Genomic DNA, 14,721 nt, shown 5'->3' on the forward strand with positions numbered 1-14,721 from the left:
GAAGTGGTGCTGTGGCTCAAGTGATGGAGTGCTAGCCTTGAGCAAAAAGAGACTCAGTGGGGGCAGCGCCCAGGCCCAAAGTTCAAGCCACTGAACCAGGGGCAAAAAGAAAAAAAAAAGTATCTTTGCCACATTGATTTTAGACGTAGGTGTCATGTATTAAAATTGTGTATTTGTTTAGATGAATATCTGTACTTTTTGTTCATTTGACCAGTTATAAGCTAGGACCACATTTACTTTGCATAGTATATTTTAATGTTTGGTAGATCTATTTTCCTTTAGCAGTTTCTCCTTAATGTTTTCACATGTAGTATTGCACACATTTGTTTTATATGGGATATCTTACATGATCCCACACAATGCTTCTTTGTGTTTATTAACATTGTATTAAATTTACAAATTCATTATTTAGGATGTTGAGTTACACTCTGTAAAAGGCTATATTTCCAGTTCAACTTCAGTGTAATCTTTTGAGAGTGCTTCAATTTTTTCCTATATAAATTTTATACATTTAAAAAATTTTAAGTATTTTGTTTTATTGTTATTATAAAATAACTTTTTAAAAACATCATCTTTCCTTCTGTTGCTGAATTTATTTTTATTGCTTAAATTTGTTTTTTGGTGAACTCACTAGGATTTTCTAGTAACACAATCATACAGTCTGTCAATAACATTTTACTTGGTCATTTCTTAATTGTGATGCCTCTTACTATTTTGATTTATCTAATGTATTGGCTAATAATACCTCAGATCCATTGTTGAATAATTAATGAAGATCGTGGGTTTCCATGCCTTGTCTCTGATCTTGTGGAAAAGTCTGTGATATTTCAGTATTTTAAAAAGATTTATACAACTGTATATGCACGTATTTGTTTATTTGAAATAGGGAAGGGGGAAAACAAGATGACTAGTGGAGGGAAAGGGGGGACAAAAACATGAGAAGGGGTGTCAAGGTATCAAATGTAACTATAACCCCTCCATGCATTATCCTGACAATAAAATACAATAAAAAAGAAAAAAAGATTTATATGTGAGAAGGGGTATCAATGTGTGAGAAGTAATGCACCTTCTATCTGGCGAATATAACTGTAACCCCTGTATTAATTAAAATTGAAAAAAAGATTTAGCATTAGGACTGAAGCATCTATAAATTTAATTGTGGTGATGAAATATCAATCAATTCATTATATATTCTATATTTCCTAATGTGAACCAATCTTGCATTCCTAAAGTTCCCCTTCCTTCCCCTCGCCTCCCCTCCCCTTCTTTCAAATGATACTAGAGATTGAATTCTGGGCCTTACAAATGCCATGCAAATGCTCGAGCACTTGATTCACAGCCTCCAGCCCCCGTGTTTTATTCTTAATATTTTAAAGTAGTTTATTTATAATTTTCACTAATATGTAGGAGTATGGTTTTATTTTTTCTTGTTGTATCAACATTACATTTATACAGTAAATGTTATTATATACTTGTTTCTAAAGCAAAAGTATATTTTAAAATAAACTTTGTTTTCCAATGAGACCATAATCTGTATATTTTATAGGGCCTAGTTCAGATTATTTAATAGCTTTACACTGTTTTTCTCATTTAGTTTACTTCTTTATAACTTCCTTGTAGTTGTAGTGCTGGCTAGTCTGTCAGTATGATTTCTTTTTGTTCCTTGTTTACTATGACATAGCAGTCAGTCTTTGAATCTGTTTTTTTTCCTTCTTTTTATTAAGTATGAAGAATGGGATGTCATTGGGATGTCGAAAGTAGGGTGCGTATAAAGCTAGAATTTGCTCAAGTGGGAGAATGCTTTTCTGACATGCATGAGGTCTTCGGTTCAAATCTCAAATCACAAAGGAGAAAGAAGAAAAGCAAACGAACCCAAAAACTTTTCTAACTGAAAGTCTCAACGCAGTCTGCAGAAGATAGAGCAGAGGCAGGCTCACTTGCACAAGTACTTGTGCTCCTGGCAAGGGATGATGCTTCTCATACACACATTTGTCCCTTCCAAGACAGGAATATTAAACACGTGTTTTCAGCTGTCAAATAAATAAGAGACCTGACTAGGTTAACTTTGTTAGCTTTGTTTCTGGTTTGCTTATTTACTGGAAACTTAGACAAGTAAAAATAATGAATTACTTAAAATGTAACTCTTTACATGTTTCTATTAACATTTTGATGCATATTCATCGAGCCTGCTTCAGATATATGTGTGTGTGTGTGTTGGATTATGTCAATGCATAAAAGTACTTATACTTAAAATCTTTCTCTTCTTAATGTAGAGGGATTAAATCAGCCCTACCTTTGAAACTGTGTATGAGGCATAGCATAAAATAAATTATATGATACTTAGTATTATAACCATATTAATCATTTTTAAAAGATTTTATAGTGGATGTATATTTTCTAAGTAGTAGTACCTTGATTGTGAAAGAAGTGTATATTTAAGTATTCAACCAATCTCTTTTCATCCAATCTCTTCCCCTTCCCTCCCTCCTTACTTCTCTCCTTTTTTCTTCCCTTCTCTATTTCTCCTATCTCTATTTTTTCCCACGTTGATTGAGGAGCTTCTTTGAGAGGTTGAATCCAGAGCCTTCTACATATTGGGCAGAGTTCTACCACTGAATGACAAATATACCTCTTAGTTTTCCAAGACAGGGATTTGCTGGGTAGTCAAAGCTGGCCTTGAAGTTCCCATCCTCCTGTTGTACTTCTCATGTGCTAGGGCTTACTGGCATGTGCACCATGCTTGGTGCATATTTCTCATTTTGTTCTAATGTCATCACCAAAAGGAGAAAGTAAATACTCAATGAGGTTTAGGGGGCAGGGAGAAGATGATAGTATGAACGAATATTAAAATATCAGGTGGTACGATCCAGTGTAATGGCAGCAGTGGTGACTCGAGCATGGTAAGGTGGTAACTGAGGTGGGGAGCCCCCACCCCTCTCACACTACTGGGGAAGAAGGTATCTGCACTCCTAACACTGCCTAGATGCTGAGTCTACCCAGGAGGAGTAGATGGTGAAGGATTTCCTGGGCCAGGCCGTGCCCTGGAGTTCTGGGACCACATGTTCACTACTTTCTTGAAATGGCACCTGAATTCCTATTGCAACCATGTCTCGACTGAAGATATAATAGACCAGGAGCTCACTCTTGACTCTTGACCAGAAACCTCTATCCTGAAAACTCCCACCAAAACCAGCAGACGCCTCAGTGGACAGAGCGACAGTTTCTTGTCAGTGTTCACTTGGTGAACATCGTAGAGTACTCTTTTGTGTACTCACCAAATCAGGAGATACCCATTCTCACCTGGAACATCAACCATACCCAGCTGATGGTGCTGGAGGAATGATGGGTTTACTTTGTGAACTCTTACTGGCAGCTACAGAAAAGGCCAAGGAACTCACCAAGCAGCAGCAGTAGCAACAGTTGTTTGTGCAGCTGGCTTGGGTTGCACCCCAGCCAGTGTGGCAGAGTTCTCTATGTGTTGTCCCCATGCAATCCATTATTACAAGTCAACTTTAGTCTTTTCTGCTGTCTTGGTGGTGGGTTGGAGCAGGTATCCTACTGGGCATGTGCAATGCACCAGATAGTGTACATGTCCAAGCCCTGTCCCCATGAGGAGGTGACAGGTGCAGAGAAATAGGGTGACTTACCCAAGCAGAAATGTAATAAAGAATAGACTTATAAGCTCCTTGAAGGCAGTGCTTCTTGTTTTTTCTTATGTGTCCCAAGTACCTGAAACAATATCTAGCACCTAACAGGCACTCAACAAATACTTGTTGAATTCATTTGCCAGCCCCACCCCACAAAGTGAACAACACCAGGGAAACTGTAAAACATTGTTTAGTGTCAGGGGAAGGATAAGAGCAGGATGAGTTGTCTACAAGTGTAGGGAAAAATGTGTTCAGAACAGAGGATGGTGAACATGAAGGCATAAGTATGTCCCAGTAAGAGATGTGTCTTAGGAAGGGAATTCTAGTGAAAATTCACAGGGTACCTTGTTGCAAGGTCCTGGAAGAACTCAGCCAGAAATACAGAAATTAGATTTATGGGCCAGCTCAGAGTAGATAATGATCCTTACCTGTTGCTCTAGATTTTATAGGGCAGGATTAGGCTAGGCCTTGTAAGAATTGAGGACATACTTCACCTCTCGTTTCCAAAGAAATTGCTTTTTAAATTCTTTTAATTTGATAAAAAACATTTTCCAATAAGTAAAAGCTCAGAACATATAATTAAGACCAGCCTGTAGTATTATTGTATACCAAAATATCCATTCATTTATGAAAACTGCTTCGGAGACCTTATTATTCCATTTTTTTCAAATCTTTTAATTAGTTATACAAAGGAGGTGTACCATATAACAAAGAAGTTTATGAATACCATGCATCTTGTCTTGATCAGTGTCTCCTTTTTTTAAAAAATTTAATTCTCTTGTCAGGGTGGTAGACAGAAGGGGTACAGTTACATATATATGTAAGGTAGTGAGTACATTTCTTGGTCGACATTGTTACTCTCTCTCATATTTTTCTCCCTCTTTCTCTCTCCCACCCCCTTCTTAATTTCATAGTATATACAACAAATTCTTGACTGCATCTTTACATCCCTTCTGCTCTTTATTTGTCTGTCACCCTCCTCTTGGCCCCACTCACCTTCTTGGATGTGCCCATTTCCTGATGTTGAGTTTTTTTTTTTTTTTTGGTCTTTGATTTAGTCTTTCTAAGAAGATTATACCACTTGAGCTCTCCAGAAGTCATTGGTAGACACTTGTGTATGGCCCATCCCAACATGTTTACTTCTAGATTTATCTCTATTCTATCTACCACAAATGAAGGAACCCATGCAACCTTTGTTTCTCTGGGTCTGACATGCTTCACTTAATATATTTTCTCCATGGCTGTACTGATGTGTATACACTGCAGACACATTTGTGTTTTATTGGATAAGTGCCCAGGAGTGTTATTGCTGGGCCATGAGGTGATTCTGTTCAATTTTTTGAGGAACCTCCATATTGCTTTTCAGAATGGTTGAAAAAGTTTGTTTCTACCACCACTTTAGTAAGTTCCTTTTTGGCTACATCCCTGACAGCATTTGTTGTTTGTTTTCTTGATGATGGCCATTCTAACTGGAGTGAGGTAAAATTTCAGTGCTGGCTTCTTTTTTTTTTATATTATTATTAGCATTCTCTTTATGGACAGAATTGTTGAATGCTTCTTCATGTGTCTACTGGTCATTTTTATTTTACTATGAGAAGTCTCTTAAGTTACTAGCTCATTTATTTGTTTGTTTTTTTTTTTTTTGTCAGTCCTGGGCTTGGGCTCAGGGCTTGAGCACTGTCCGTGGACTTTCTCAAGGATAGCACTCTACCACTTGGGCCTCAGCACCACTTCTGGCGTTTTGCTATGTATGTGGTACTGAGGAATCGAACCTGGGTCTTCGTGCATGCTAGGCAAGCACTGTACCACTAGGCCAAACTCCCAGCCCCATACTAGCTCATTTATTAATGGGTTATTCTTTCATTAAGGATTTAATTTTAGGGGATTTAGTTTTTTGAGCTCTAAGTATGTTCTAGATATTAGGCCCTTGTTTGATGTATAGCTGGTAAAAATCTCCTATTTTATATGCTTTTTCTTTAGCTTGTTAGCTATGTCCTATACCATGCAGTAAATTTAAATTTGATATAATCCCATTTAACAAATCTTTGATTTGTTGTATTTCCAGATTTTCTTATTTAGAAAGGTTCAAACTGTTCCCAGGGGCCCCAATGTTTCTCCTCTCCTTCCTATAATTAGTGTCATAGTTGCTGTTCTTATATTGAGGTCTTTGATCCATGATCCATTTTGAATTATTCTGGTGCAAGGCGATATATGAAAATCTAGTTGCAGTTTTCTGCACATTGGATATCCAGTTTTGCCAGCACAATTTGTTAAAGAGGCTGTCTTTCTTCTAGCCTATGGATTTTGCTCCCTTATCAAATATGAGATGGCTATAAGACTGTTAGTTCATTTCTGAGTTTTCTACTCTGTTCCATTGATCTCAAGCCTATTCTTATTGTCAGTACCAAGCTGTTTTCATTAGTATGGCTTGGTAATAGTTTGAAGTTTGGTATTGTTACTCCTAGAATGGTGTTTTGCCTGCTAAGGATTTCACTTGCTATTTGGTTTGTTGTTTTTGTTATTATTCCAGATGAATTTTGGGATTGCTTTCTCTATCTCATTGAAAAATGTTGTTGGGATTTTGATGTGGGTATTTGCATTGAATTTGTAAAATACTTTTGACAGTGTTGCCATTTTAATTCTTTCAATCTAGGTGCATGCTAGGCTATTTTCTGGTTGTGATTTTTTTTTTTAACATGTGGTGTGTAAGAGCAGAAGACTGAAGAAAACTTTAAGCACTGTTATTGATTTTTTTTTCCATTCAAGAACAGGACTCGGAACTTGCAGACACTTTGCTCTCATTGGCACGCGCCCTACCACCTGAGCCAACCCTCCGAGCATACTACAATTGATTTTTCTCTTACTTTCAAACATTAGTTCTTATATTGAATGTGGCTCAGTAGTAACAATGATCTTTTCGGTTGTTTCTTAAAAAAATAATAAGGCTTTCTAAAAGAACTATTTTCAACGTGTTTCAAGATTATGATTCTTATTCTTTCAGCTCTTACCTTCATTGTCAATGGGCATCTGTAGAAGATCTGGAAAAAGATAAGAGAATTCAGCAAAAGATTAAACGATTTAAGTCAAAGCAGGGCCAAAACAAGTTCCTTTCAGAGGTATGAAATACCTGATTATTTTTTGAAAATGTTCATTAAATTTTACTCTGTAGTTTTAATTTTAGTTTGGTAAGTTGATTAGAAAAAATTAAGAACAATTTATTTGGTGCCGCTTCTTGCATATTGGTAACAGGGTATTGCTAAAAATTTTGTAAACAGGAAATTTCTCATTCTTCCTGTTGCTTTGTCTCAAAGATACTGGTCCTTAGGATACTGTGTGGAAATAACAGTGATGGTATGATTAAACTCTTGCACTGAAAGTGTAGATAATAAATGAAAAAGAAAGTAGACATGTTCTATGGAGGTTTAGCAGCCTAAAAGATTGAAAAATTCTACAGTAAATATAAGGTACAAGTGTAAATTGTAGAAGTTTATAACTTTTGGGGGGAAAAGTATTTGGCAAATTTCTTTTGCTCTGATCAAGTGACTGGAAGAGGTCATTGATCTTGGTCCTCAGAAACTGAACAGGGATGAAAGCTGGTATATAGTGTGTTTGCCTATGCTTGCAGGAGATATCAACTCTGCTACTCTGAACACCCAGCCTTCCCAGTAATGCAGTAGTTTATATAGCTGAATGGAATGAATTAACTTGATTATGACTCAGCTCTTAGATCCTGGAGAGTAGGAGGATGATTCTTTGAAAGGGTGATCTTTTGGATAATAATAAACTAAGAGATTCTACTTCCCGTAACTTTATAATGATAATAAATGAAAACTTTTACACATCAGGTAAGTCAAAATCACTAGATTCCTTTTAGAAACGGATACCATATGTTCTATTGACCTTTTCTGTGTTCTCTGCTAGGAGACGGGGGGAAGAAAGCAGTGTAGCTTTCCCCATCCTTAAATCCTGGTTCTGTTTATTAAATTTATTTGGGCTCTGTTTCCTGTAGTCTAATGCTCTTTAGGGAATGTTATCTGGCCCTTGCTAAGCAGCCTGTCTGTCTGAACTGTTATCTATGCCAATTGTTTTTACCAAGGTTGAAAAACATTATCTTTCAAGAAAATTGGCATTTAGAAATCTTAGGTTCTGTTCTAAATAAGGTTATCAGAGGATAACATAACCACCACCACCACCACCCTCCAGCCTTTATGCAGGCACTGTTTACTTATTGTGGTTTCAATATTCATGACTCTGCTATTGTAGAGCTTTTACTCAGGTTCCTTTTACTTCTCTATTACACCTTGAATGTCTCCTGCCCCTGAAGTGTTATTGAAAAAGATCATTTAGCCTAGAAATTTTATCACAAGTTTGGTGGCATAGATTACTCAGTGGGAAAATACGGGGATGGGGGACGGGAATTCTTTTTTGAAATAAATATGACAGTTCTGCTTAAGAATAAGTTATCTTAAAGAAGAGTATTGCCATCTAAATTTGGTTTGTGGTGAATTTTAGTGTTGGTGTTGTATCTGAATGTTTATATAGAAGCCTTTGCAAAGCTAGTACATCTCTGTATTGACATTTTAAGTTGACAGAACATTTCAGTGTTTTCCACCTCTTTGGAGAAGCCTGAAGTATTTGAGTTGTATTTGAGGGTTTTGTTGGTGGTGGTGGTGTTTGTTGGTGTTTGTTTGTTTTTGCCAGTCCTGGGCTTGAGCTCAAGGCCTGAGCGCTGTCCTTGGACTTTCTCTAGGCTAGAGCTCTACCACTTGAGCCTCAGCATCACTTCCAGCCTTTTTTCTATGTATGTGGTACTGTGGAATCGAACCCGGTCTTCATGCATGCTAGGCAAGCACTCTACCACTAGGCCGAACTCCCGGCCCTGTTTCCTGGTTTTTAATGCTTGAACTCAGGGCCTGTGAGCGTCTTTGCTCAAGGCTATTGCTTTACTTCTTGATCCACAGCTCCACTTCTGGCTTTTTTGGTGATTAATTGAAGATAAGAGTCTTAGAGACTCTTCCTGAACAGGCCTGCAATCTTCAGATCTCAGTCTCCTGAATAGTTAGGTTGCTGGTAACTCTGACTGAGTTATATTTTTGTATTTCTGATTTTTGTTTGCTGATTCATAGTTCAGATTACACAAACTGGGCATTTAAGTGGGCACAGTAACACAAAGAATGGGTTCTTCAACAACCCACCCTGTAACTGATAGCTTGTCTTTTTAACCTGAGGTTCATAGGCTAAAAATTGTGTCTAAGTGACTTCTGATATGCCTTTCAAAGCATTTTAAACAGTTACATCATTAAGTTAATCTATAACAACATACATTTATGTGGGGGATTTGGGCTGTTTGCTTTTTAATTTCTGGCTCTGACTGAGGCTTTAAAAAATATGGCTTAGTCGGCAGCTTCCTTTAAAGACATATTCTATTCTTTTATATAAGAAAACATTGTTAACAAGTAGTATCACATTATTATTACTATTATTTTGCCAGTTCTGTGGCATGGACTCAGGCCTGAACTCTCTCCTTGGGCTTCCTCAAGGCGAGAGCTCTACCACTTGAGCCACGGCACCACTTGAGCTTTTTCTATGTATGTGGCACCGAGGAATTGAACCCAAGTCTTTGTGCATGCTAGGCAAGCACTCTACTACTAGGCTAAACTTCTGGCCCCCTTATTTTTTTTAAGTATTTAAAAATCTTGATTAGCTCAGTTATTTAGGTCTCATTTTTAAAGTTCTGAATTCTTTTAGCCAAACACTTAGTATTCAGTACAAATAAATCATCCTAACATTTAAGATTAATGGCAAGACTTTTATTCTGAATGAGGTACTAATATTGAGTGGTGACGATGTGAAATGGTTCCAGTGTTTGTAGCTCTTGAGTAACATTCTGCAAATGTTCTGTATAGCATAACAACCCAAGTAGTTATGAGACTTCAGTAGTACTTGTGGTGCATTGCTCTGATTCTTTATTGGAAACTGTACTTCCAAGAATGCTAAATGCATTGCATGCCGTAAGCCTTTCGGATTGCTCATTAGTGAATTGTAATTTCACACTTCATTTAAAATATTCTTAAACATTCTCTCACAGTAAAAGGTTTCACACAGTAATTAAAAGACCCAGTTAACAAAGTCTGAGAAGTCTGATTTCCTCATGGGGAATGATTTTGCTAAATTGTAGCATTTCAATTAATATAATAGAATTTACCAAATAAAAATTTTGTATTGCTGTGACCCAAAATATTGATGCGTGATGGAAAATGAATTATTACCTGATGTTTTCATTCAGGAAATAAACAAATGTTTTAACCTTCTTTCCTTTCCCTGCCCCCTTTGTACAGATTGAAGATGAGCTTTTTAATCCAGATTATGTGGAGATTGACCGGATAATGGACTTTGCACGTAGCACAGATGACCGGGGAGAGGTAACAGGAGATCATTTATATTCCAAAGTGGTGGTTCAGGCAGCTCATGTTGTTTGCAGAGATGAGAGAAGCTTATACCTGGTCCCAGTTAGAATCTTGGATCATGATATACTTGTCTGTTTAACTAAAATGCAATGGTTGGTTGTTAGTTCTATTACATAATAAGAATGCTAACCGGGTGTGGTGGCTCGTGCCTGTAGTCCTAGCTACTCAGGAGGCTGAGATCTGAGAATTGTGGTTCAAAGCCCGCCCAGGCACTAAAGAACATGAGACTTTCATCTCTAGTTAACCACTAGAAAACCAGAAGTGACATGATGGCTCAAAGTATAAGGTAGTAAGTAGCCTTAAGCTGAAGAGCTCAGGGACAGCACGTAGGCCCAGAGTTCAAGTCCCATGACCAACCAAAAAGAAATGCTAAATAATTTTGTGCTTAGTCTGAGTTCTAAAATTTGAACTGATTTACATTGACATTTTTCACAGTTTATAGAATATGATTAATAAAAACTTCAGTATATTTCAGTTTATGTCTATCCTGTAATACAGTGTTCTTAAGAGTTTATTGGAGAGTACTTTTGCAGCAGAGTAGAATTTAATGTAATTTGATTTGGAGCTTCTTAAGCTGATAAATTTTATTTAATGTAGTACCAAGTAAATAAAAGAAAACACATCACTTTATGATAAGACCTCATGAAGTTGTAAGAGATAAAAATGGAGAAAAGTCTGTGACTTCCAAATGTTTGTCTTGGTAATAGTATCACTCATTGCTGATTCATGCAAATTGAGTTTTATATTGAAGTGTTTAGAGTTGATTATTTAGGGAGATTATTCAAAGAACTTTCGTTTTGTTCTGAATTTTGTATAGTGAAACTCTATTAAATTTAAACATGATATTTTAATTCCATGGTATCTGTAACATCCTTACTTTTCCTAGTTCTTAGTTTTACTTTTAAATAAATGATTTCATAGAATATTTGTAATGTATAGTAGGTGTTTTTTTTTTCCATATCCTGGGGTTTATTTTGTTATTGCCATCTTATATGTTCACATATACCTAGCTATTGAGCTATGATGATCCTCTGCTTGGGAAATCCTAGATTGTCCATTCCTGTTTTCCTCTGTCTTTAAATCATTAGCCCCCTTTTAATGTGGACATTATTTCTTTGGGGGTTTGTTTTTGGGGGATTTATTTTTTGAATTCTAAGTATATTTGAGATAAGAGGCCCATGTCTCCTGAATAGCGAGTGAAAGTATTCTTCTAGTCTGTGTGCTTTCTATTTATGTTTGTAGTTATGTGGTTTGCCATGCAGAAGCTTGGAAGTTTAATTCAGTTCCATTTGTCCAACCTTTCTTTGATTCGTTTTGTTTCTGTGTCTTTATAAAAGAGATTCATATGTGTCAAGGTGCCCTGGTGCTTCTCCTATGCCTTCCTGTAGTATTTTCAAGATATATGTTTTATTTTGAGGTCTTGGATCCATTTGGAATCGATTCTGGTGCAGGGTATTCTATAAAGATCTAGTATTATATTTGTACATGTGTTTAGCCAATCCTGCAAACAGAATTTGTTGAAAGTATGTCTTCCATCCCATTTTTTAACTACTGTTTAAATGACTGATTATTGAATGTTGACATGGGGGACTGATGGACATTTTATTTGTTTTGTAAGGCAGTATACTAAGAGCTGGGCCAGGTGTGTCTTGAACTGTCCAGCCTTCACTCCTGCCTCTATAGTAGGTGTTTTTAACATCACAACCAGGTCTCTGTATTATGGTATTAAAATGAGACCAAAAACCTAAATCTTTTATCAAATGTTTTCCCTCTCCAATCTTTTAGAGCTTAAGTGCATTGTTTTTTGAGTGGATGCAAATACCTCTTTAAGAAAAGGACAGATATTCTAATAAATTTGTGCAGTTTAAGTTCTTTAAGGAAGTAGCCAGTTATGCAAGCATAAATATGCTAAGACAATTACATTAGCAAATTATATAAACATGTAAGTATGCTAAGATGATTTACTTCATAAATGTAAATCATATACCTGATGAGTGATTTTCACAGATAAAAATGAGTTTCAGATTTACCTAGGTAAAATGCTTTATTTGTTCTACTAATGACAAATAGTACTGTTTTAAAATATTTACGAACTCAGCCTTGATGCTTTAATTTATCTGCTGGAAAACATAGCATATGCTTTTCCTTAGTGTGTAGTGTTTACCAAATAAATTCAATCCTGGTTTACTTTCACCTGGCCAGCCTGTGACTCATTATCTGGTGAAGTGGTGCTCACTTCCTTATGAAGACAGCACATGGGAGCTGAGTCGGGACATAGACCAAGCAAAAATCGAAGAGTTTGAGAAACTCATGTCCAGGGAACCAGAAACAGAGCGTGTGGTAAGAATTGGCTCACTGTAGAAGATTTAATTCAAAAATAACATAATAGTATGATCTTTTGAGAAACCACTAATGGGATTTACCATACTTGAAACAGGAGCGACCCCCTGCTGATGATTGGAAGAAGTCGGAGAGTTCCAGGGAGTATAAAAACAATAACAAACTCAGGGAATACCAGTTGGAGGGAGTAAACTGGCTACTTTTCAATTGGTACAACATGTATGTAAGACATATTTTTCTTTATTTTAAAAAAGAACCGTATCTCTTTTCCTTCATTTTTATTTAAAATATTAATCTGAAGCTTAATAAATTTTTAAAGAGCACATTTGAAATATGGTTAATATTTACTTATTCAGCAAATTAATAGAGATGATCAGAAGTATGAAGAAATAATTTTTCTTTCTTAGAAAATTTTGTTTGAAAATGTATGTTATCTAGGTGCCAGTGGCTCATGCCTGTGATCCTAATTTCTCAAGGGGCAGAAATCTAAGGATTTCAGTTCGAAGTCAGCCAGGACAGCAAAGTCTGAGATTCTTTATCTCTAGTAAATCATTTAAAAAGCCAGAAATGGAGCTATGGCTTAAGTGGTAGAGTGTTAGCTTTGAGCAAAGAATCTCAGGAACAACACCTCGGACCCTGAGTCTAAACCCTTGGATGGTCACCGTGTGTGTGTGTGTGTGTGTGTGTGTGTGTGTGTGTGTGTGTGTGTGTGAGTGTGAGTGTGAGTGTGTGTGTGTTGAATAGAAGAAAACATATAAATCTGTACCAGTGTCAAGAAAGTATAATTTTGTGAGAAAACAATGATGTCTAATGTCCATACTCACTAAACTTTCCTCTTCATTTTTCCTCAAAGGCGAAACTGCATTTTAGCAGATGAAATGGGTTTGGGAAAAACTATCCAGTCCATTACATTTCTCTATGAGATATATTTGAAAGGAATCCATGGCCCTTTTTTAGTGATTGCCCCATTGTCCACAATCCCCAACTGGGAAAGGGAATTCCGTACCTGGACAGAGTTGAATGTGGTTGTGTATCATGGGAGTCAAGCTAGTCGTCGGACCATTCAGTTGTATGAAATGTACTTCAAAGATCCCCAGGTAAACCTTCCCGTGTTGTCCCCTGTACACTCAGTGTCTTGTCAAGTGTTGAAAATGTAAATATTTCAGGTCTTGACTTTGCTAAACTGAGAAAATTGTTTGGCCAGTTTATATTGATTTTCTGCATCTCTGGATACTGATAGATAATAGATAGATAGAGCTTTTATTATTCTGTTTGAAAGAATAAAAATGTTTTTATTTCAGACAATCTCCGAAACCTATTTAATGTATTAATTTAATGTAATACAGTTTTTGTATACCTTAAGATAAAACCAAATAAACATGTTATAAGAGAATATTTTGTTGTACTTTTACTAGAGGTGGAAAGTATTAGGCTTTGGGGAAAAAACAGATATCCAAGGAAAGGGATTTATACTTTGCTCTTAGTAACAGTTGCTATAATTTTTTCTTGATTTTAGTTACTTGTGTGCAATTACTCTGAGATGTTGATTGTGAAATATGGTAAATGACATGATAAAAACTTTCAACATGTCCTTTTTAAGCTATAACTAATAAATGTGTGACATTAATTGGAAATAAATTTGTTTTACATATGTGTTTAGTTTTTAAGGTTAAATTCTGGCCTACAATTATATAAAGGAAAACCTATTGAAACTGGTATTTTTAGTTTATCTTTAGATTTGATAAAATTCTAAGTTGTATTCTAAGTGTATGTTGGGTTTTTTATTGTTGTTATTTTATTTTGTTTTGTTTTGTCAGTGATGGGGCTTAGACATGGGGCTTAGACTCTGGGCCTGGGCACTGTCCCTGAGCTCTTCAGTTCAAGGCTAGTGCTCGACCACTGGAGCCACAGTGCCACTTGCATTTTTCTGGTAATTAATTGGAGATAAGAGTCTCATAGACTTTCATGCCTGGGATGGCTTTGAACTAGATCTCAGTCTCCTGAGTAGCTAGGATTACAGGTGTGAGCAACTGGCACCCAGCTTAATTTTTTGTTTTTGTTTTTTAATTTCAAGTGTTTTAATGTTTTACAGGAAGTTTTTAAAGAATAAGAAAGTAAAATAATAATAATGGATATAATTTGTAAAGAATTTGAATTGAGTAATTTTGTAATTTATTTTAGAAACAAAATATTTTAAAGCTGTTTTGCCATAACAGCCTAGAGCGTCCAAAATAACTAAAATGCAGAATATATTATCGAAAAGAAAG

General features: G+C 36.1%; 1 protein-coding gene across 4 annotated transcripts in view; it reads left to right on the top strand.

The window, feature by feature from the left end:
* The window catches only part of Chd7 (chromodomain helicase DNA binding protein 7), a 213,290-nt gene that overhangs the window by 148,057 nt on the left and 50,512 nt on the right, over positions 1 to 14,721 (top strand). For all 4 annotated transcript variants that reach the window (XM_090338855.1, XM_090338857.1, XM_090338856.1 and 1 more), the window contains 5 exons: positions 6,649 to 6,763; positions 9,986 to 10,069; positions 12,317 to 12,454; positions 12,552 to 12,673; positions 13,308 to 13,551. In XM_090338855.1, coding sequence (XP_090194981.1) covers positions 6,649 to 6,763; positions 9,986 to 10,069; positions 12,317 to 12,454; positions 12,552 to 12,673; positions 13,308 to 13,551 — 703 coding nt within the window. The remainder of the gene's footprint in view (positions 1 to 6,648; positions 6,764 to 9,985; positions 10,070 to 12,316; positions 12,455 to 12,551; positions 12,674 to 13,307; positions 13,552 to 14,721) is intronic.

Source organism: Megascapheus bottae, chromosome 9 (assembly GCF_031878675.1).
Source record: "Megascapheus bottae isolate mThoBot1 chromosome 9, mThoBot2.hap1, whole genome shotgun sequence".
NCBI classification, from domain to species: Eukaryota; Metazoa; Chordata; class Mammalia; order Rodentia; family Geomyidae; genus Megascapheus; species Megascapheus bottae.